This window comes from Myotis daubentonii, chromosome 17 (assembly GCF_963259705.1).
Source record: "Myotis daubentonii chromosome 17, mMyoDau2.1, whole genome shotgun sequence".
Classification (NCBI taxonomy): domain Eukaryota; kingdom Metazoa; phylum Chordata; class Mammalia; order Chiroptera; family Vespertilionidae; genus Myotis; species Myotis daubentonii.
In genome coordinates, this window is record NC_081856.1 from 54006110 (window position 1) to 54027897 (window position 21788).

The 21788-nt window shown below is 65.8% G+C and overlaps 3 protein-coding genes across 4 annotated transcripts; 2 read left to right on the forward strand and 1 right to left on the reverse strand.

The window, feature by feature from the left end:
* Window positions 1-1223: 1223 nt before the first annotated feature.
* On the reverse strand, window positions 1224-3505 carry LY6H (lymphocyte antigen 6 family member H). 2 transcript variants are annotated; one of them, XM_059672492.1, is made up of 4 exons: window positions 3254-3505; window positions 2669-2795; window positions 1989-2108; window positions 1224-1791 (listed from the first exon to the last, which is right to left on the reverse strand). In XM_059672492.1, the coding sequence occupies exons 2-4, from the start codon at window positions 2733-2735 to the stop codon at window positions 1556-1558; spliced, it is 423 nt and encodes a 140-aa protein (XP_059528475.1). In that variant the 5' UTR covers window positions 2736-2795; window positions 3254-3505; the 3' UTR covers window positions 1224-1555. The 2 variants fall into 2 exon arrangements, with proteins under 2 accessions (XP_059528475.1, XP_059528476.1); XM_059672493.1 differs by lacking the exon at window positions 3254-3505 and adding an exon at window positions 3025-3191.
* Window positions 3506-11363: 7858 nt separating this feature from the next.
* GPIHBP1 (glycosylphosphatidylinositol anchored high density lipoprotein binding protein 1) lies at window positions 11364-13668 on the forward strand. The gene is made up of 4 exons (XM_059672487.1): window positions 11364-11497; window positions 11983-12090; window positions 13108-13221; window positions 13321-13668. The coding sequence occupies exons 1-4, from the start codon at window positions 11446-11448 to the stop codon at window positions 13545-13547; spliced, it is 501 nt and encodes a 166-aa protein (XP_059528470.1). The 5' UTR covers window positions 11364-11445; the 3' UTR covers window positions 13548-13668.
* Window positions 13669-15838: 2170 nt separating this feature from the next.
* On the forward strand, window positions 15839-20945 carry ZFP41 (ZFP41 zinc finger protein). Its single transcript, XM_059673071.1, has 4 exons — window positions 15839-15920; window positions 16596-16966; window positions 17074-17282; window positions 19189-20945. The coding sequence occupies exons 1-4, from the start codon at window positions 15839-15841 to the stop codon at window positions 19820-19822; spliced, it is 1296 nt and encodes a 431-aa protein (XP_059529054.1). The 3' UTR covers window positions 19823-20945.
* Window positions 20946-21788: the final 843 nt, after the last annotated feature.

Consider the following 21788-nt stretch of genomic DNA (forward strand, 5'->3'; position numbering starts at 1 on the left):
TCTGACATCAAGGAAAATGTATTTTTAAAAGCTGGGAGCTTTTCCCTTTTCCTGTTGTAAACCCTTCCCTGAAATAGTAAGTTCAGCACAGAGACGGGCATCTCAGTTGGACTGCACGGTCCCAGGGTCAGGCCGGTGTCGGTTTTCCCGGGACCTCCGGCGCCCCGCGCTCCTCGCAGCTGCCAGCGTCTCTCCACACGCCCCTGGGCGAGCTGCCCTGGGCCCCGCCCACCACACGCGGTGGGCAGCGCACTTGACTGAGGTTGGGGTGGGTGGGATGGGGTGCCTCGCAGAGCCGACTTGGAGCAGAGTGCAGGTGACCCGGCTGCGTCCCTATGCCATTGTCACGGGCCGGAGATGGACGCCAGTCTCCAGGGGCCGCGCTGTCCTCTACGCTCACTCCCCCTGGGCCCCTGCCCCTCTCTAGGGCTCATCAGCGGAGTGGGGGTGGGAGGCCAGGGGCGGCTCTTAGTGGAACCATTGTCCTTTCCACGGAGCCCAGGACCCCAAGGGACCAGGGCCTGGGGCAGCCACACAGGAAGGAGGAAGAGCTGGACAAAGTCCTGACCCCAGAGGGAGCCTGGAGTGGCCGCCCAGCGTCCCCCAGCTAACAAGGTGAGCCACACGGCCAGGGGGCGCGAGAGGCTGAGCTGGCCTCGATGCAGGGACGGGGCCCGGACCACGGCTGGAGCAGGAAGGGCACCTGACTGACCTCCAGGGTCCTCCCCACCCCCTCCCACCCAAATGCCCCAGTCCCTCCGTGCCACCCACAGGATCCCATCCACGGCAGCGCCCCCTAGGGGGGGCGGGCTGGGAATCTCTGGTTCAGAGGCGGAGTCGGGTGTGCGGGTGCGTGTGCCGGCCTCACACATGCTGACGGGACCCGGGGCGTGAGCGTGTGAATACGTGAGTGTGGGTGTGGATCGGTGTCCACGCTGCAGGCGTGGCAGGCTGTGTGTGCCACTGTATCTGTGTGTGGGCCGTGAGTCTACACACCTGTACGCAGCTGCCGCCCACGGTGTGCACACCTGTGACCTGGTTCATCTGGCTTTACCCTCCCCCACCCCTTGCTCCCAGCCTCCCCAGGCCCAGCAGCCCAGCACCATGGCCCCCAGAGCCCACCCGCCCGCCCGGTGCCCGCCTGCCTGGCACCACCTGCTCTCCCTCAGCACCTCCCTCCCAACCCTGCCGGGAGCCCCACCGCCCAGGCTCAGACCCAGGTCTCCAGACTCAGAAGTGACTTTATTTCTGTAGAAGAGGCTCACATCTGGGCTGCTGAGCAGGGCCTGGCTTGGCCCAGCTTCCCCTCAGAGACCTGGGAGCCCCAGCCCCCTGCCCTCACCCCCAGGCCCCTTGCCCACCCGACGGACGATGGGCGCGTGTCCTGGAGGTGACCAGCTGGCTGGGACTCAGAACTGGTGGAGAGACAGAGAGGGGCAAGGGCCACGGACGCGGAGCCGGGCCCAGGCCAGGCGGCCCCAGCCCCAGCCGAGCCAGGCCGAGGCAGGGCAGCCAGGCCCAGGACAAGCTCAGAAGCCCTTGGGGAGGGGGGACCTCAGGGCCCAGCCCCGAGGAGGGTGGGCCCCAGGCTGAGCAGGAGCCCCCCGGCCAGGGCCCAGGCGCTGCCCCCCGGCCCGGGCGCCCCGTTGCACAAATCCTTCTCGCAGCAGTCCACGTCTACTTTCAGGATCCCAGAGTTAATGAAGCCCATTAGGTAGTCTGAGAAGAAGTGCCGCTTGACGAAGTCGCAGGAGGCAGCGCACATCCTGTTCACCGAGTGGTCCTTCCTGCCTGGGGGGGCGGGGGGCTGAAATGGCAGCCCTGCCTGGTCCTCTCAGCCCAGCAGACTGAGGCTCTCACCCACCCGTGCTGCCCCATGGCATGGGAAGGGCCCGGAGGGGCCAGGGCCGGACAGGCGCCTCCCGCTGTCCCACCGCGGCCCTGTGGCACCTCCCGCGCTCCCCCGCCCGCCCGCCACCCCGGCTTACTGCTGCTGGGGTCGGTGATGCGGACGCTGGCGCACACTGTGTCTGAGGGCTGGCACTGCTTCGGGGTGCAGTGGCTGGAGTTGGTGGTCAGTGTGCAGTCCTGGCACCACAGGCCGTGAGCTGGGCAGGCCCGAGGAGGAGGATGACCAGAGGGATTGGGGCCGGGTGGCCAGCCCCCTGCACCCCCACCTGCCTGCTGCCATGTGGCTGTGGCAGCCCGGCACCCCCCGGCCAACAGGGCCAGGGCCAACCAGCGCTGGGAGGGCAGGCCCTGGAGAAGCCGCCTGGCTCCCCGCTAGCTCCCCCGAGGACGCCGCCCCTGCCCCCAGAGGTGCACCCACACCTGAGCTGCCCTCCTGCACCCCACACCCCGCCCCCTCCCAGAGCTCGGTGGGTTCTAAGCTTCTAAGGACCAAGCAGGACTTGCTGGGCGTGTGGATGGGCTCAGAGGGTGAGCGGGTACAGGACCTGCCCTGCACCAGGGGCATCACTGCTGACCAGCCAGCGCGAGGCCCAGAGGAGGAGCGGCCCGAGGGCGCGGGGCGAGGGTCTTGGGGTGAGGGGCGCGGGGCAAGGGCCGGGCTGGGGGCGAGGGGCCCAAGAGGGGGTTGGGTTTGATGGGGGGTCCACCCTGGCTCTCCCGGCGACCTGGCCCAGCGGGTGGGCTGCCCCGGACTCACTGGGCGCAGAGCACAGCAGGGCGGCCAGCAGCACGAGGCCAAGGCCCTTCATGGCTGGGGGCAGCATGCTCCGGGCGGGCCTCGCGAAGGCGTGGGGGCGGCGGGCGGGGTCCTCCGGGGCGCGGGCCTGGCGGGGAGAAGCCCAGTCAGCGGACTCGGCCCCCAGCCGGCCGGCCCGAAGGACCCTCGCCATTTCTGCCTCCAAACGCGACCTCCAGCCACGGATCCACCGGGGTCGCGGGGAGCGCGCACAGCCCCACCCCCGCCCATCCCGCAGGCGTCACCGCCACGGCGTCCCCTCGGCGAGCCCAGGGCTGCCCGCCGGGCACGGGGACAGCCGAGGTGCCCCCCAGCACCTGTGGGAGGGAGGCGGTGTCCGGCGCGTCCTCTCCTGGGGGGCGGGGGCGGTCGGCGCGTCCGGGAGGGAAGGGCCGGGCCAGGTGCGAGCCCGGGCACCTGCCGGCGGGGGGAGGGGCGCACGCCACATCCCCACCCCCACCCCTGGGCTGGGGGGCCGGGAACCCCGCGCAGAGCCCCTCCCGCCCCCGCCCCCGCCCCCGCCCCCGCGCGCGCTTCGGCGCTCACCGCGGGTCGGAGCGTGGAGCGCAGGCCGCGGGTCGGGCGCACTCACATCCCCGGGGCGTCGGCGCTCCGAGGCTCCGGGCGGGCGGGCGCGCGGGCGCGGGGAGCGTGTCCTTCGGTCTCCCTGCGGACCGGAGCCCGGGCGCAGCCTCGTCTTTCGGGGGACGCAGCCGCAGACGCGGACCCCGGCGAGGGGCGGGGCGGGGCGGAGCTGGGCGGGGGCGCGCGGGACGCGGGCGGGGGCGGCGGGCGACGCGCGGCCGGGAGCCGGGGGCTCCGGGGTCCGAGCCTGGCCGCTGTTCGGGGCGTCCTGGGCCTGAGCCAGCGGCGCTGCCCGCCCTCCCGCCCGCTCCCTCCGCCGCCTCCGCGCCCCGCGCCCCGGAGCGGGCGGGAGCCCTCCCCACACTGCTCCGCGCAGGTCCCCTCGGAATTTCTCGGAGGCACGTTTACTGCGAAAGGAAGCGAAACGCACAAAGACGCAGGGAGGGAGGGTGGGGAAGGGAGGGCGCCCAGGTGCGGGTGCAGGTCCCGTTCGGGGCGCGCAGCCCTGGGCCCCTCCCCCCTCCCGCCCCCACCGGTTCCGGTGGTTCCTGGCCGTTCCCTCTGAGCGCCCCTGACGACCCCCCCCCCCACCAAGCAGCCCAGGACTGCCCTCTCCAGCACCCCTCCCCCCCAGGGCCCAGTCTGCCACCCCAGCGGGATATCGAGGCCCCCTGCCGCCGGCTGCGGGCTCAGCTTCGCCTCCGCACCTGGACCCTGGGCCTTACCGCAGCCGCAGCAAACGTGGGGTGGCCCCTTGCGTCCTGCCCCCATTTGTGCTCAGTTCTCCCCGCTGCTGGCCTAGCGCGTCCTGGGCCCCGACAACACGATGGTAAGTTAGACAGACGATTGTCGCCCATGTGTCTCCTGAGATGCGTTCATGGAGCACCTACTGTGTGCTCCAGAGTGGCCGGCAGGCTGGCCGGTGTGGCTCAGTGGTTGAGCATCCTATGAACCAGGAGGTCACGGTTTGATTCCCCATCAGGGCACATGCCCCGGTTGTGGGCTCGATCCCATCAATGATTCTCTCTCATCGTTGATGTTTCTCTCTCTCTCCCTCTCCCTTCCTCTCTGAAATCAATAAAAATATGTTCTAAAAAAACGAACCCTTGATACACATCTCATCCCAGCCTCACAGCTGCCCTGCTCACCGGCCTGTCATCACTCCCGTCTTACGGAGGAGGAAACCCCGCAGCGAGAGGCCGGGCTCCGGCCCACGGTCACGCGGGGACACAGTGGCCAGTGGCGCCACGGGTGTTGGCCTCCGCGCTCCTGCTCCGGAGGAGTGAAGGCAAAGGCGGGCGTGGACAGCTACCCCGACCAGGGACCGCGGCTCCTACAGACTGGACAGACCTCAAACGGGGGCTCCAGGTCAAAACCCCACAAATATCCAAAGAAAATAAGCCTCCGGATGCGACGCAGCCGAAACAGCGGCGCGTGACATGGAAATCCCACCGGCGTTCTAAGGGGAAGGCATGCGATCTGGGGCAGAAAACCGGCCTGCTGCGCGGGTTTGCCATCCATGATCGGGAGGAACGCTATCAAGCTGACCTGCTCCCCTGGGAAAAACGGAACCTCTAGCCGTGAAAAAACATTGCACTGAAATGCAAAGGTCAGCAGCAACCTTGGAAGAAGTGTGCGAAATGGACCCAAGAGGGTTGAGGGATTGTATGGGTTCCTTTACAGGAAATGTCCAGGGTAGAAAAACCCAGCAGAGACACGGAGGAGAGCAGTGCCTGCCCGGGAGAGAGAAAGCTGGGGTCGTGCCTGCAAATGATCAAGGGGGTTCTTTTCCAGAGATGAAAATGTCCTAAAAATACGGAGTGATGATGGCCGCACACGTCCGTGACTGTACTGACAACCACGGAATTGTATACTTTAAAAGGGTGAATTTTATAGGATGTGGATGATATGTCAATAAACGGCAGTTAAAATAAACTCAGCAAATGAGATAGGCAGCAAATTAGACGCAGGTGAAGAGGGAATTTGTGAACTGGAATATAAATCGAAAGACATGACCAAGAATATAGCACAAGGGATAAGGAGGTGGAGACTAGAAAAGCAACGTTGGCCCTAGCTGGTTTGGCTCAGGGGATAGAGGTCCGCCTGCGGACTGAAGGGTCCCGGGTTCCATTCCAGTCAAGGGCACATGCTGGGGTTGTGGGCTCGATCCCCAGTAGGGGGCGTGCAAGAGACAGCCGATCAATGAATCTTTCTCATCACTGATGTTTCTATCTCCCTCTCCCTTCCTCTCTGAAATCAATAAAAAAAAATATTTTTTAAAAAAGAAAGAAAAGAAACATTAATACACAAGAAATAGTGTGCCAAGAGCTAGTAATATCAGTCCCAAAGGACAGAGAGTCAATATTTGAAGACATTATGCCTGAGAATATTCCAGAACTGGTGACGGATCAGTATTTCCAGAGAAGCATAACAGATACTAAGCAGAATAAACAAATAAACAAATAATCCACACCCAGGTATGACATTGTGAAATTGCAAACCACCAAAGGCGAAAGGCCTTTAAACCAGCCCAAAGGGAGGGACCCTGGTCAACGTTAAGGACTGGCAGCAGCATTTCAACAGCAACGACCACAGCCCAAAGCCGGTGACATCGTGCCTTTAACGTGCTCGGGAGGAAGCAGCTGAGATTAGCATTGAGCGGAGCAGATGGCCTTCTGTGGTGTTGGTGGGCCGCACCCAATCAGGTGAAGGGCTGAAGGAACCGGAGACTGACGGCCCCTGGGCAAGAGGGAATGCCGCCAGCAGGCGGCCTTTGAACCTGAGCTGAAACGTTGGCTCTTCCTGACTCCCCTGGCTGCTGGCCACACAACGACCTGCAGATGTGGGACGCGCCAGCCTGCATCGCGGCCCGAGCCAGTTCCTGATCGCTGATCACTGACCTTGAAGCCATTCCCAAGTTCTTTCTACTTTGTCCAAGACACTGCGGGCCATAAATGGTGCCGTTTTAAGCCCCTACCTTTTGGGGTTATCTGTTATTCGGCAAAAGAGCATACGGGCGGGCAGGGCATGACGGGGGGCCTGGCGTGGGCATGACAGGTGGTGGCGGGGGGCCCGACGGGGGCAGTAGGAGCAGAAGCCTGGTGTCCAAAGAGATGTAATGTCTCAGGAGGTGGGGCCGGCCCCTGGGGAATGCAGCTCTGGGCCCCAGAGAGTGGAGACCTGGGCTCTCCCACGCTGGGCTTAGTTGCCAAGGAAACAGAGATTCCTATCCCGTTTCCAAGCTACTCTGCCTCCCTCCCTCACACGTGGGTCAGCCTCAGCCTATCAGGGCTGTGCAAACAGGAATGACAATCTGTCACAATTAGCAACAGAAAGGGCTTTCTTTCAGGGGCGCAGAGCCCCGTGAGTCCCTGTGTGGGCCTGGCCCCTGCAGGCCCACGGCTCCTCCGGCCTGACCTCCCTCTTCCCAGCCTGACCTGCCCAGGTGCCCAGATCCTGGCCAGGGCACCGGGATCTTGCCCTGACAGGTGCCGCTCTGGCAAGTTGCCCGAAGCCTGGGGCGCCTCTGGGGCCGTGGCCCACGTCTGATGCTGTGCTCAGGGTCCATGACCATGGGCGCGCGCGGCCCACAGCACAGCCTCTCCCAGGCGTCAGGACCAGGGACAGTGTCAGAGGCCATGGCTCTCCAGCCATTGGCCAGGCATCTGGGGCTCAGAAGCCCAGAGTACAGGCCTCTGGGTCGGGCCCTGGCGGGAAAGGGCCGAGGCTGGGGTCCCGGGAGAGGTGCAGCTGAGCTCCCCACCCGGTATTTGTGGGGATGCCATCAGATTCCCCCCACTCCTCGGAGACTGGGGGTGTGGCTGGCGGCTGCGTGAGGAAGGACTGCTCCCCAAAAGACCGACAGCGTGGCTCACCGAGGGGCAAGCCAAGGGCCAGCAGGGACATCTGTCACCCGCACAGCACGTTTCCTGCCGGGCTGCCGGGCTCCCAGACGGAGACCATCCCTGGCCCCGGGGGGCCCTGGAATAGTGAGGGGTGGGATGTGTGCTGGGCTGAATGCTGCCCCCAAAAGAGACCCAAATCCTCACCCCAGGCCTGGGATTGTGACCTTATTGAAAGGAGGGTTGCCGGCTGGCGGGGCTCAGTGGTTGAGCGTCGACCTATGAACCAGGAAGTCACAGGTTCGATTCCGGGCGGGCTCCATCCGCAGTGTGGGGTGTGCAGGAGGCAGCCGATCCATGGTTCTCTTTCATCATTGATGTTTTTGTCTCTCTCCCCCTGCCTCTCTGAAATCAATAAAAATATATTTTAAAAAGAAAGAAAAAAGGGTCTTTGCAGATGGGATTACGTTACGGACCCGGAGATGAACCCCTGGGGTCCCCATAAGGGAAAGGGGAGGGCGCCGCCTGCAGACGGAGGCGAGGACCTCCCCTCCCCATCCCTTCTCTGAATCATGCTCTCCCCCTGACCCCCGGAGAGCACAGAAGCACCTTGCAAACCTGAGGGTCGAGGGTCGAGGTGTGGAGCAGAGCTGTGGGCACCACGAGTGGCCGTGCGAGGGGCTGGCGAGGTGAAGCAGAGGGAAGGGCATTGGGGGGAGGAGGTCGCCGAGGGGCGCGGCCAGGACAGGTGGGGGTGACCTGCCACCGAGAGGACATAGAGGAGGGGGCGTGGGGGTGGGGGTAGGGGCTGGGCAGGAATCACCCGGAGGGCACCTCGGAGCAAAGACGGGCCCTTCCAGCCGAAAGCACAGAACTCAGAGATTTTCACCACCTTCATCACAATGTGAGACATGCAGAGGGGACAGGCTCCACCGGCAGGACACAGCGCCCTGGGGAGAACGCCGTGTCCGCTGGGGGCGAAGGGAACGACTCGGATAAAGACGGCCCGCAGCCACGGCGACTCCATATGACCCATTCTGTGCAGATGCTGCCCCCACGCACCCGCAGATCCCAGGAGACGCTGGGAATGCACGGCTACTGCACCTCACGTTCGCAGGAGCGATGGGTGGAAAGAGGGAGCGCAGGAGTCGGTGAAACGCAGGCCCGCAGGGAGCAGTGGGCGCCGGGCCCCGGGGAGGGAGCTGGAGGTCTGGGAGGCAGCACTAGGGGCATCTGTTTGGGCAGCTCAATGCCCGCCTCCGGGGCTCTGTGGTGCCCTCGTCTCTGCTCTGGCTTCAGTCTATCAGCTTCCTCCCTCTCCCAGGTCCTTCAGGGCCCCCTGGCTCCTGGCTGCCCAGAACTGGGGGGGCAGGTCTGCTTCCCTGGGGCGGGGGGATTCCTAAACCTCCTGGAAGCCTCCACTAGAGGCTCTGTGCACCCTTGCGCCCCGCTGCCCCCTTGGTGTCTGGAGCCCTTGAACCTGTGGCTGAGGCGGAGCCCCCTCCCCAGAGCCGACACCCCCTGGGGCCGGGGCACCCAGAGGAGGCAGATGGGTGTTTGGGGGACAATCTGTGTTGACAGTTGCCCAAAGGAGATGAAAACCTTTGTCCACACAGAACCCGCACACAGACTTATGGCAGCTTTGCCCCAAAGCGTCACCACGTGGAGCAACCGCGATGGGTAAATAAACTGGGTCCATTGGGCAGTGGCCGGTGGTTCGGTGATTCCGGCTCAAAGGGCCCGAGCTGTCAATTCCCGCGACTTGGAGAGACGTACCGCCGGCTCCTGAGTGAAGGCATGGGTCCGAGAAGGGAACACAGGACATGGGTCCAACCCGGTGAGGCAGACCCAACGCCAGCGCTGGGGCCACCGTGACAGGACCAGCAGCCGCCGGAGGAAGGGAGTGCAGCCGGCGAGGGTGGGGAGGAGGAGGAGGGGAGCACAGAGGGTTGGGGGGCTGGGAGAGCCCTCTGCATGGTGCTGTAATGGTGGATTCACGTCCTTAGACATTTGGCCAAGCCCACCGAGCTGGGGCCAAGCGGAGGGACCGGATGTGAAGCAGGGACTCTGGTTACAATGTGTGGGAATGTCCTCCTTTTTTTTAAAGTTTAAGAACTGGGTGAGGGCAGGGATCACTGCTGGCCTGGGCACCTGGGGCTCAGCCGAGGGCTGCTCTGAGCTGGGCACTGGGTCTGCCTCCAGGAAAGGAGGGGCTGGGACCATGTCACCCGTGAGGCCCACCAGCCCTGCTGTCCTAGAACTTCAGACACACTTCCTGCCGCCCCCTCCAGCACCAGCACCAGCACCAACACCAGCACCAGCACCAGCACCAGCACCAGCACCAGCACCAGCACCGCTGTTTCTATCTTGCTGACCCGCGGGCCTGGGTGTGGCCCCTGAGGCTGCGTTCCCTCCCGCACCTGCACGTTCCTCTGGAGTCAGACCCAGCGGCCAGTGGGGACACAGACACCCACACGTCAGGCTGCCCTCCCCTCCGGGCGCTCCAGCTGCCTGGAGAGAGGGCTCAGCAGTCCTCCCCAACTCTGTGGGGCCCCCCATGCTGAGGGTCGGGGCAGGAGGCACCCGAGGACCAGGCACCTGGGCTGCGCTGAAGAAAGAGGCGACCGTGGGCTCCATGTCAGCAGGAGTGTGTGTCCAGCTCAGGGGACAGGACCTGCGGGACCGGAGGTGGAGGCTGCAGCCCTGGACCCAGGCCAAGACCCCAGCCCCTGGGTTGGGATTTGCATGGTGCTGCCCAGCGGCCGGCTCTCAGGCGGCCACCAGTGCTGCCTGCCCCACAGCTGAGGACAGGCCAGTGTGGCCCGGAGCACCCTATGCGGACAGGAGCAGGAGCCTGGGGGTAGCGGGGAAGCGGGGTCTGGTGGGCAGCCGGGACACGGGGCCTGGCAGTCAGGAGGCGGGGCCTGATAGTCAAGAGGCGGGGCCTGGGCAGTCAGGAGGCGGGGCCTGATAGTCAAGAGGCGGGGCCTGGGCAGTCAGGAGGCGGGGCCTGATAGTCAAGAGGCGGGGCCTGGGCAGTCAGGAGGCGGGGCCTGATAGTCAAGAGGCGGGGCCTGGGCAGTCAGGAGGCGGGGCCTGATAGTCAAGAGGCGGGGCCTGGGCAGTCAGGAGGCGGGATCTGGTGGGCAGCCAGGAGGCGGGGCCTGGGGCAGTCAGGAGGCGGGGCCTGGGCAGCCTGGAGGCGGGGTCTGGGGAAGTCAGGAGGCGGGGCCTGGGCAGCCTGGAGGCGGGGTCTGGGGCAGTCAGGAGGCGGGGCCTGGACAGTAGCCGGGAGGCGGGGCCTGGGTAGCCAGGAGGAGGGGCCTGGCAGTCAGGAGGCGGGGCCTGGGGCAGTCAGGAGGCGGGATCTGGTGGGCAGCCAGGAGGCGGGGCCTGGGCAGTCAGAAGGCGGGGCCTGGGGCAGTCAGGAGGCGGGGTCTTGACAGCCAGGAGGCGGGGCCTGGCAGTCAGGAGGCGGGGCCTGGGGCAGCAGACGGACCAAGCTCTGCACAGACCAAAGCCTGGGAGGCAGAGCTTCCCTTCCACACACAGGCAGTGCGTGCTCGCTCCCCGCTTCATCCACGTCCTGTTCTCCTGGCTCAGGACCCGAGCTGCTTCCTTCCTCTCCGTGCGCAGGCCCCTGCAGCTGTTCTGAAGTTTGTGTTTTTCTTGTTAATCCTCACCCCAGATACTTTCCCCCTTGATTTTTAGAGAGAGCGGAAGGGATGGGATGGGGGGGAGAGAGAGAGAAACATCGATGTGAGAGGGACACACTGACGTGCTGCTGCCCACAGGCACCCTAACCAGGGCCAGGGATCGAACCTGCAACCCAGGGAGTGCTCTTGACCTGGAAGCTACGACCCTTTCATGCACAGGCTGACGCTCCAACCACTGAACCACACCAGCCAGAGCTCTTCTGGGGTTTTTTAAGGTCAGTTGAGGGAGATGGAGCTCCACTTCGATAAAGTAAAGGATGGGCGTGGCCGGCTGGCAGGCGGCGCTGCAGGCTGAGGCGTGGGGCAGCGGGTTAGGCTGGGGCAGGGCCGCACAGACCGTGGGCTCCCCAAGGCCAACCACACTGACTTCCCTTCCCTGGGTCCCTGAAGTCCGGGAGGGAAACCGGCCAATTGTTTGAGGCTGGAGCTGGGGAGTGGGGGCAGGGGCCTCCAGGAAGCCCCCAGCAATGCTCTTTTTTTTCCAGCAATGCTCTTTATCACACTTCCCACGATCCCGGGCCCCGGCAGGACAGAGCGCAGATACGCAGCCTGCACAGACCCACAAGGACCACAGCCTGCAGACCACGGCCACAGGATGAAGGCGCTCACGGCTGTCCTGCTCGCCCTGCTGCTGTGCAAGCGGCCAGGTACTCGAGCAAGAGGGCCGATGCTGTAGCCAGGGGTTGCCACAGTCCCCGCCCATGGGGACAAGACACGGCTTGGGAAGGAGGGCATGAGGCCAGTGTCTGAGGCCGGAGGGAAGTGGAGGGGGCTGCCCTGGGCCCCCACAGTCTCCAAACCTCCTCAGCTCCAGCCCCAGCCAGTCCCGGGGAGCACGGGCTCCCCTCCCTTAAGCCCCAGGCTTGGCCTCTCTGAAACACGAGCTTTGGGGTTTCCCCTCCAGCCTCAGTTTCCCCCTGTACAATGGGCAGGTGGGCAGGCCATCCTGGGGTGGGGGGGCTGCTGTCCAGAGCCCGTCACAGCAGCTGGTGCTGTGAGGACGGTGCCCGGTCACACTCAGGGAGGTGAGCAGCCTGGGAGATGGGGCGGGGTGCGCACAGGGCCCACCCCCCAACCCCCAGCTGCACCCTCTGCATCGAGGAGCGGAGGCTCACGGGATCCCCACGGCCAGGGAGAGGACAGACACAGGACGGGGCGGAGGACGAGGACCTGGGGCCGGAGAGCTACGATGAGGACTACGAGGAGGACGAAGAGGCCGAGGGGGACGGCGGGGACAGAGGTACTGTCCACTGACCCCCGGCCACGGGCATGCGCTTTTCATGCTCAGCCCTTCCTGTGGGCAGAGTCCAGGCCAGGCATGGACCTGAGTGATGGACAGACAGGCCCCCTGGGGACCTGCCTCCCAGCCGGGGGTGCGGGGAAGGAGGGGAGCCCGACACTCAGTGCACCCTCACCGGCACCCTGACCGGGACCCTCGACTGCCCCCCAGAGTAGGAGCGCGGCGGAGCCACTAGGGGGAGGGCAATGATGCTGGGGGTGGCGGGGAGGTTGAGCAGGGGTTCACCAAGCAGAGGGGTGCAGCGTGGCCCCAGGATGGAGAGGCCAGGGACACACAGACCCCGGTTGAGTCCCGTCAGAAAAACAGGAGCAGCCCTGGCCGGTGTGGCTCAGTGGATAGAGCGTCAGCCTGTGGACCCAAGGGTCCTGGGTTCGATTCCGGTCGAGGGAATGTTCCTGGTTGCAGGCTCCTCCCTGGCCTGGGCCCTGGTCGGGGCTCATGCAGGAGGCAACCAATCGATGTTTCTCCTTGTCTTTCCCTCTCCCGTCCACGCTCCCTAACAGCCAATGGGAAAATATCCTCGGCTGAGGATGAACAACAACAAAACCCAGGAGAGCCTGGCCCGGGCGGGAGGGCAAGGTGGGGGGACCGGGCCAGGCTCGGGTGGGCTGCTGCAGGGGGCAGGGAGCGGCAGGGGCTTAGAGCAGAGCACGGAGCACAGACAAGACCCACCCAACCCCTCACCCAGATGGCGGGGCCACCCCTCTGTCCCGCCCACAGGGATAAAGCCCAGGGCATCGCCAGCATCCAGCCTGTGTGGCCCCTACCCCCCAGCATTTCTCCCCCGCCCCCAACACACACCCTCCCCGCATTCCCTGAGGCTCTAACACCCCAGGCCTCGGCCAGTGTGGGCTCCGTGGGCCAGCCATCAGGAGGGGGCGGGGCCTGGAGGGAAGAGGCAGGACGGGGAGCGGGAGGGGGTGTGGGTGGTGGCCGAGGCTGAGCCCCTGTCCCCAGGGCTGCGGTGCTACACCTGCTCGTCCCTGCACAAGGAGGAGGCCTGCCAGCAGACCCTCCCCTGCTCCCTCAGCCAGCGCTTCTGCAAGGCCCTCCTTTCTCGGTGGGACACTGGTGAGTGGCCACGGGCACCCCCAGGCACACAGCCCTCCGAGGGCCTCCTCCCTGACCCCCTCCAGCGTGATTCACCCTTTCTTCCCTCCCTCCCCCCAGAATCGGGGCCTCTGACCACCTACTCAGGGTGGTGCACAGACGCCTGCAAGCCGGTGGCCAGGACGGTGGAGGGGATGGCGATGACCATGTCCTGCTGCCAGACCTCCCTGTGCAATGCCCCGCCCTGGCAGGGTGCCGGGCCGGGCGGCCCCCAGGGCAGCCCCGGAACTGTGGCCACCGCCCTCCTGCTCAGCCTGCTCCTGGGCCGCGGGGCCGTGGGATCCTGAGTGGAGCGGCCCTCCCCCTGCCCGGCTCATCCCTGGAGGCCAGCACCCGCCCCAGTATCGTCCTTTCCTGCCCAGTTTTGGAGAATAAACTTGGAGGCCAGCACTGGATCCTCCCAGCCCACCTACACTGCCTCAGTTTCCCCATCTGCCCTCCTCTCCCTCTGCTGTACATGGAGGGCTGACCAGGCTTCAGCCACTGGCTATGTGCCTGGGGAAGTCCACCTCTCTCCCCCTGGCTTCCTGCCTCCATCCGCTCATCTGCCTCCCATACCTCTGGGGGGGGGCGGGGGGCTGCAGAGCCTGGGGGCGGGGAGCAAGAGTAATGACAGAGCTGGAGAGGAGAAAAGGGGAGGCAGGGGTGAGCCAAGGCAGGACTTTCCCCACCCCCTCAGCCCAGTGGGTGCAGGTTGAGGGGAGTGGGAGGAGGTGGGAGGAGCTGGCGGAGGGGCTGGAGCAGGCCTGTGGCCTCCTGAGCAGAGGAGCAGGCAGGGGGAGGGCAGGGGGAGGGCGTGGGGAGGAGCAGCCAGCCTGCCTGGGCTGAGGGTGGCCCTGGCCCTGGCCCTGTGGCTCCCCGTGTCTGCGCTGGCTGTGCTGAGCTGTGTGCTAGCTGCTGCACGCTTGGCTGTCTTTAAAAAAATTTTTAAAATTGATGTCACAGAGGAAGGGAGCGGGAAGAGGGATAAAAACAGCAATGATGAGAGAATCATTGATCGGCTGCCTCCTGCACGCCCCCCCACTGGGGATCGAGCCTGCAACCCAGGCCTGTGCCCTGACCGGGACTCGAACCCTGACCTCCTGGTTCACAGGTCAACACTCAACCCCTGAGCCACGTCTGCCGGGTGTGCTTGGCCTTCTTGACTGCACCAAACTCGGCTTTCACCTGCCCTGAGTTGTGGGGGAGGAGGCCTGACCTGGGCCTCAGTTTCCCCATCAGAGCAGTTATGCAACAAGCGTAGAGGACCCCCAAATCCCCACCAGCTCAACATCCCTGGGTTGGGAAGCCCAGAGTCCTCATGCCCCCTCGCTGGAAGGTGGCGGGCCCCTTCCCCTCCCCGCTCCTGCCGCAGGGGTGAGGGCTGGAGCTCAGCATCCACTTGTGCCATGAGGCCGCTCTGACACTGACAGGGCAGCATGGAGGGAGCCCCATCCTGACGGCCGGGAGCTGGTGTACCAGTCCGGAGCGGGGGAGACTGGGTGCAGAAGCCAGTTACCTTGGGTTTCCCTCTCCCTTGCATGGCCACACTCGCACACACCCCCATAGGTGTGCACACACTAATGGACACTCACAGCCCCTGTTCAGGTGCAGCAGACCGGCACGGCAGGGGTCACGCTCCCTGGCTCAGATGTTAGGCCACGCCCTCCAGCGCACACTCCAGGCGACCCTCTCCCCTCCCAGGCGGCTTCCCTGCCACCCGTCAGCACATTGACGGGGAGGGAGTCCCTTAGGATCAAAAGCCTCATGAGCCCTGGCCGGTTGGGCTCAGCCGATAGAGCGTCGGCCTGCGGACTGAGGGGTCCCGGGTTCGAGTTTGGCACCTTCCGGAGCTGCCCCTCAGCTGGCCTGCAGGAGCTTGGCCCGGGGGCTGATGCTGGAAGCTTCCGGAGCCGCGTGGCCATGGGTCAGGGCTCTGCCCGCAACTCCGATGCTGTTGGAGCTTCTCATCTTCCCTCAGTGACTCGGGGACCCAGGGGCCCTCGCGGCCATAAAGGGGCCTGTAGGGGCCCAGGACGGAGATGCGGACCGGCCTCATTTCCTGGCTGTGACCCTGGGGCTGGCGCCCGTGGGGCGTCCGTTCTGTCCCTCTTCCTGGCACTGGGTCAGCCCGCTGGCCCTGCTCCCTTCAGCGACCCCTCCACTCGCCCCTACTGAGGAGGGCAGTGCCCGCTATCGACAGAGCCTTTGGGCTGAAGCGCCCCTTCCCTGCCTCACCCCCCCCCCCAAACCAGCCCCTGGAGCCACGGCAGGGCCCTGTGTCCCCCACCCAGCCCTGGCCGTGGGAGCCAGCTCTGGGGGACACTGTGTTCCCTTCTTATCTGGGCCCCCACGCCCTGCAGATCCTCCTTAGAGACCCCTCCCATCCTCCCCAAAGACCCTGGGTCCCCTTCCTCCCCCCACTCAGATCCGTTTTGTCCTGTGGGGCACCTGCCATTTTCGCTGACCCACCCCACCCAGTCTTGGCTTCGGCCAGCACAGGACGCAGGTGGCCGCAGCGCATTTCCTGTCCTTGTTCTCGACCTTGAGAAGGGGGTGAGCAGGAGGCAGGGTCACCCAAAGCGGGACCTTCCTGAGGATGGAGACTGCCATCACTGCCCCCCCCACCCCCCCACCCCCACTCCCGCGCTCCGACAGCGGGGTCTGCAGGGACAGGACAGGTCGGCGCCCCACGGCCAGAAGCACTCCCCGGAGCAGAGGGGTGACCGCAGGCCTGTGCACATGGCAGGACCCCCGACTCAGGACGGGTCCCACCGGGGGCGGCTCAGCACCCAGCTGACGCAGGGAGGCGTCGCCCGGAGGAGCGCGCCCCTGGACCAGGGCTGGGTCCCCGGCCTCGGAGAATGGGGGGTGGGGAGAGGCGGGCGGGGGCGGGGAAATGGGGAGAGGGTTGGAGCAACGTGAGAAAAGGCTTCACGCGTGGCCCCCCCTCTTAATCACCGCCCATTCTTCCTGCCCGAGATGAGCGGGGTGCAGGGGCGAGTGATGGAGTGCGCGAGGGAGTGAGGGGACACAGTGAAGGAGGGGGCGCAGGGGTGAGCGCGGGCGCTGTAGGGGTGCAGGCGGGGGGGGGGCGGCTTCGGGGTGAGTGAGGGTCCAGCGGCCCCTACGGCAGTGGGAGGAGCCGGCGGGGGGCGGAGTCCTCCGCGACGCACCACAGAGAGGCCGGGTGCCTCCCTCCTAGAGCGGCACCGGAAGGGGCGGGCCCGGCGGCGGGCGCTTCCGGCAGGCGCCGCGGCCCGGCGGCGGGGCTGGGCTGCCCGAGGGCTGCCTCTGGGCAGTGTGTCTGCGGCCGGGCTCGGCGAGGGGGCCCGCCTTCCCCGCCCCGCCTTCAGCCCGGGGCTCCCGGGTCCCTCCGAGGGGCTGTGGGCCCGGACACGGGCCTCCCCGCCTGGGCTCCCGGCGCCGCGGGCGGAGGGCGAGGCTGCGCGAGGACCAGCTCCGCGCGGATCCCTCCCGCGTCGGCCCTGGCACGGCCGCTGCAGCCGGGGCCCCAGGCGGGGCCCGTTCGCCCCGAGACCTCACAGCCGCTGGGACGCGGTCTCTCGCTGAGACCCCGGCCCCTGCAGCGGGGGCGGGGCTCCGAGGGGCGCGGTCCCCGGAGCAGCACGGCGACCCCGAAGCTGCACAGCGGGTGCCCGCGCCTCGCCCAACCGTCCCTCGGCGGTCCCCTGTCTGCAGCCTGATCGTCTCCGCTTGGTGCGCCGCGCGTGGAGGAGACGGGAGGAAGCCCATCTCTGCGTGGGGCGCCTGCCAGCCGGAGCCCGGAGCCGGGCGGGCGGTGTCCTGACCACCGAGCAGCGCCCGCTCTAGCCCGGGAACTCGGGGCTCGCGGATGAGAAGGACACGACCCTGCCCGCCCCCCGCGCCCCACAGGGACACGGCCGCTTCAGTGTGCAGAGCGGCCAGAATCCCGCGGGGGGAGCCACGCTTGCAACGCACAGGAGCCCCACGCAGGCCTCCGGCAGCAGGTGTGGGGGCTCCGGACCCGGAAGGACCGAGGGGCATGGACGGGAGCCGAGGTGAGTTTGCACCCGCCCTGGAGGCCGCCCAGGCCGATGGCGCTTTCCTGTTGGGTCTTGGTTTTCACCAAATCGAGGCCCCAGCCTTGAGCTGCAGCTGGTGGAGTGGGGCTGAGCTCCTCCTCCTTGCCCAGCGGAGACGCCCCCTTCTCTCTGCTCGCTCCCCGGAGCCCAGACCACCGCCCTCCACGCCCAGCGCTGGCTCCCCCCTGGGGCCCCCTGAGCGACCGGCCGGAGTTGGAGGCAGGTGTATCCGCACTTCTCCTCTGGAAGAAGCCAGATGCTCAGGCCCGTGCCACGCTGGGAAAGCCATGTGGTCCCTGTACGCACTGTGTCCGCGCTAGAGAAGGGGGAGGCCCAGGCATCCGCTTTTGACCTAACGGAGAATTCAGAGTACTTATACCTTCGAACATTTGCAACTTGGAATATTGTCTCCTAGACCACCGTTTGGGGTGAGACCGCTGCCAGGGTGATGGGCCCCTCGCAGGCAGGGTGACCCCACAGCCACCAGGCGCCCGTGGCAGCGATGGATTGAGGACCGGAGCCGCGCTGCGGGGCCAGAGGACAGTGCTGCCTCCAGGTCTGGGGTAGGTACTCTCAGGAGCTCACAGAGCTGGAGTGTGTGAAGGCCCCATGCTGGGATCCGTCGGTGGGCACAGCGGGGCGATCGGGAAAGACAGATGAGGGAGCTTTTTTCTTTTTTACGTGTTTTTTTTTAAGTTTTATTTTCAGAGAGGAAGGGAGAGGAAGAGAGATAGAAACATCCATGATGAGAGAGAATCATTGATCAGCTGCCTCCAGCACGCCCCTACTGGGGATTGAACCTACAATCCAGGCATGTGCCCCCAGCTGGGAATGGAACCATGACCTCCTGGTTCATAGTTCGATGCTCAAACACTGACCCACCAGGAGGTGGGGGGGGGGGGGGGGGACGACAAGCGCCTGGCCTGTCGCTGGGACAGCCGGGTCCTGTTTGAACGTGTGGAACCGGGATGCTCTTAGATGGAATCAGGGAGCAGCAGGACTGGAATTTCAGACGATGCAAGTGAGACGCTGGGCTGGCCTCCAGGGGTGAGTTAGCTCAGGTGACGTGCTGCCAGGAAGAGGAGCTGCGCAGGGAGCAGCGAGTGGGTGCAGGGACGCCTCTCTGAGAAGGGCCCTCCAGCCCACCAGTGCCCGCTCTCAGGGCCTGTTTCCGGAAGCTGCCAGGCACCGGGACAGGAAGGACTGGGCATGTTTGGGGACCTAAAGGAGGCTGGATGGATGGAGGGAGTGAGGGGTCGGCCATGAGGTGGGCCAGGGCCAGAGCGGGCAGGAGTGGGGTGTGAGTGAGGGAAGCCTGGGGGGGTTGGGCGCTGGCTGCTGTGTGGCATGGATCTCGAGGGAGGGGAGGGCTGGGGCAAGTCTGGGGCAGGGGCAGCCACCAGGGAGTCCACCCTAGGTCCACGCAGCTGAGAATCCAGGCTGAGGGGGTGGGCGGTGCCTTCCGGGAGGGGCTTCTGGCTCCTTCCCCTTGTGCTCCAAAGGCACGTCCTCTGGTCCTGAATGCAGGAAGCGGAGAGGACCCAGGAACTCCAGCGTGGGGTCCGCAGAGTAGGCGTGGCCCATGGTGCCCGGCTGGGCCCCTGACAGGTGTGGGACCCGCCTCCTGCAGAAGGTTCCTTGGTTAGCAGCTGAGCAGACGCCCTGCCGTCTACAGCGATGAGGGAACTGGCCAGGGTGAGTGCAGGGTTCTGGGTCCAGTGTCTGGTCGTGTCCCCTTGGGATGCTGTTAGGTGGTCAGGTGGCTGTGCATGAGCAGGGGCGGGAAGGGGCGTCCCCAGGGACCTCGCCCTCAGCCCTGGGTGCGGGGAGAGCTGCGTCTTCATGGTGCTCAGCCCCGGGGCGGTGCCCGTCCTTGTCGCAGGGCTGCGGCTGGAGCTCTCATTGCCGGTCGGGAAGAGGGCAGCGTGTGCCTAAGGCAGGGCCCGCGGAGGAAGGTTCCAGAGAAAGGCCTTGGTGAGCTGGAGGGCTGCACCTGCCTCACCCGCGCTTCCGCGGTCCCTCCGCCCCGGGAGCAAGAGACGGAGAAGAAAGACCCAGAGCGGGGCGCGGGGCGCTGCCAAGGACGAGCGGCGTCCGCGGGGCGGGGCGGGGCCCCCCCGGGAGAGCCGATCGAGAAGCACAGGCGGGAGCCCGGCCGGAGCCCCGAGGACGAGGCCCACATCTTTGACGCCTTCGATGCTCCCTTTAAAGGTGACGTTGCGGGGGTTCCCGTGTTCGTCCCTTTTCAGAGGAAGAAGCCCTGCGAGTGCGGGGAGTGCGGACGCGTCTTCAAGCACAAGACGGACCTCACCCGCCACCGGCGCGTCCACACGGGCGAGAAGCCCTTCCGCTGCGGCCAGTGCGGGAAGGCCTTCAACTGCGGCTCGAATCTCCTAAAACATCAGAAAACTCACACTGGAGAGAAGCCCTACGAGTGCAAGGAATGCGGGAAAACCTTCGCCTACAGCTCCTGCCTCATTCGCCACCGGAAGCGGCACCCCAGGAAGAAGCACTGAGCGGAGCTGTCCGCTCAGCACCTCCCGCCGCCGCCCCGCTGTGCTGTCCACTCTGGCTGTGGCGGCGCACCTGCTCCTTCGAGGTCGTTGGTCTGCAGGCTCTTGGCCGGTGGGTCCTGAGCCCGTGCCCACGCAGCCGCAGGAGGCCGGTGGCCCCGAGCCTGAGAGCAGTGCCTCGGCTGGCTGCGGTGACCGTCCTCGGGCTACCAGCCCTTACACTCAGCCCCTGTCCCCGGGAACTGGCCCCCCTGTGTGTCCTCCTGGCCGGCCATCGTCCCAGATAAGCTTCCCGGCTTACCCAGACGGGCCACGTGGGACACAGCTCCTCGGGCCTGAGTTGCCACATGGGTGCTTCCTGCCCGGCCCGGGCTGGGGTCCCGGATGCTGACGGCATCTGTGGTCCAGCTGCACCTGCCACACGGGCCTCAGCCACCTGCTGGGTGAACTGCAGGGTGGCCTCCTTTGACCAGGGTCCCATCAGGATCCAGGTTGGCCAGGGGGGCGGGGCTGGTGCTGCTGCCCAAACTCCCCTGCGGACCCTGCAGACCTGGTTTCTGAGGCCTGAAGTCACTGTCCCTCCAGGCAAGCACCCAGGGTGCCTCAGCTCCAATGCAGGCCTGGGTCTTGGCACTGGGGGTGCCCGTGTGGGTTCCATGCACAGCTCCACGTGTGCCCGGTGTCCCTGCAGCCTTACCCACACGCCATCCTGGTTCTCTGTTCCCTGTGTCTGTGCCTCTTGGTGTCCGTTTCCTCGTCGGCTTGTGCACTCGGTGCATTGGCCTCTCCTTCCGTCCCCTGGGGAGAGGTCCGTGCCCACGGACCCCGGGCTCAGTGGCCGTGGCCGTCAGCGCTCACACACTGGTGGCCTTGGGCTGTGGTGGTGCGGACACCAGTCTGGTGCTTCCCACTGTTGACTTAGTAACTCGTCAGAGTGGTCCCTTCACACCCTTGGAGGGCGTTCTCTGCTTCCCGTGGTCGCCTGGCCTAGCGCCCACCTGGTCTCCCAGCAGACGGTGCCACACTGGCTCCTGGTTACTCCACTGCCCTGCACTCGGCCCGATGCCTCCTGTCCTGGGCTGTTGGCGCCTGTTTTCTCCCGAAATAAACATCTGTCCTGACCCCTCCCTGTGTCTGTTTACCTCAGCAGCTTGGGGGTGCAGCTGGGATTCCCCAGTAGGCGCCACTGCCTCCCCCAGAGAAGCTGGCCTGGGCCAGCACGGCCAGAGACCCATCTGGTTGCTGCCTTCTGTGGGTGTCTTGGGGGGCAGCCTCACGTTAACCAAGCCCTAAGAGAGCACATAAATCGGAACAGGAATTTGCTAACTGTGGAGTGACCCCTGCAGTGACAAGATACCGAGTTCCTCTGCAGGCACCACCTTTGTGGCCCTCCCACCTGGGAAACATGCAGTCATCACCCATGGGGGTGTTTGGGAGGCACCAGGCCAGCCTCCCAGGACCTGGGGCTCCCCGCTTCAGGTCACACCCTTCCTCACTCTGCCTGCCTGAGAGCAGGAGAGGCGAGTCTGCCTCCCAGAAGGGATCGGACATGTCTAGGAGTGTTTGCTGTTGTCACACTGACGGGTGGGGGCAGGGAAGCGGCTGGGATCCCACAGGGCAACCCGGAGGAGGTCAGGGGAGCTGTCGGCAGAAACCTGAGCGCTTGTTTGATGAGATGCCATTCAGACGGAGAAGCCTGGCAGAGTCCAAGGACGGCGACCCCGAACATGGGGCAGGGGCGGGGGAGGGGGGAACCCTGCGATTGGCTAAGTCTCCGCAAGGAGTAACCAGAACCCCCAGGTCCTGTCCCCCCCAGGGCGACAGGGTGGCCGGGCAAGGAGAGGAGGGATAGGCAGAGAAGGGAAACTGGTGAGGGTCAGGCCCGCCGCCCTTGCCCACTCTCAGGAACAACACAGTCCGAAACAAGTTACGTGTGAGCTTCCATCACAAGCCTTGGGGCCATGGGGCC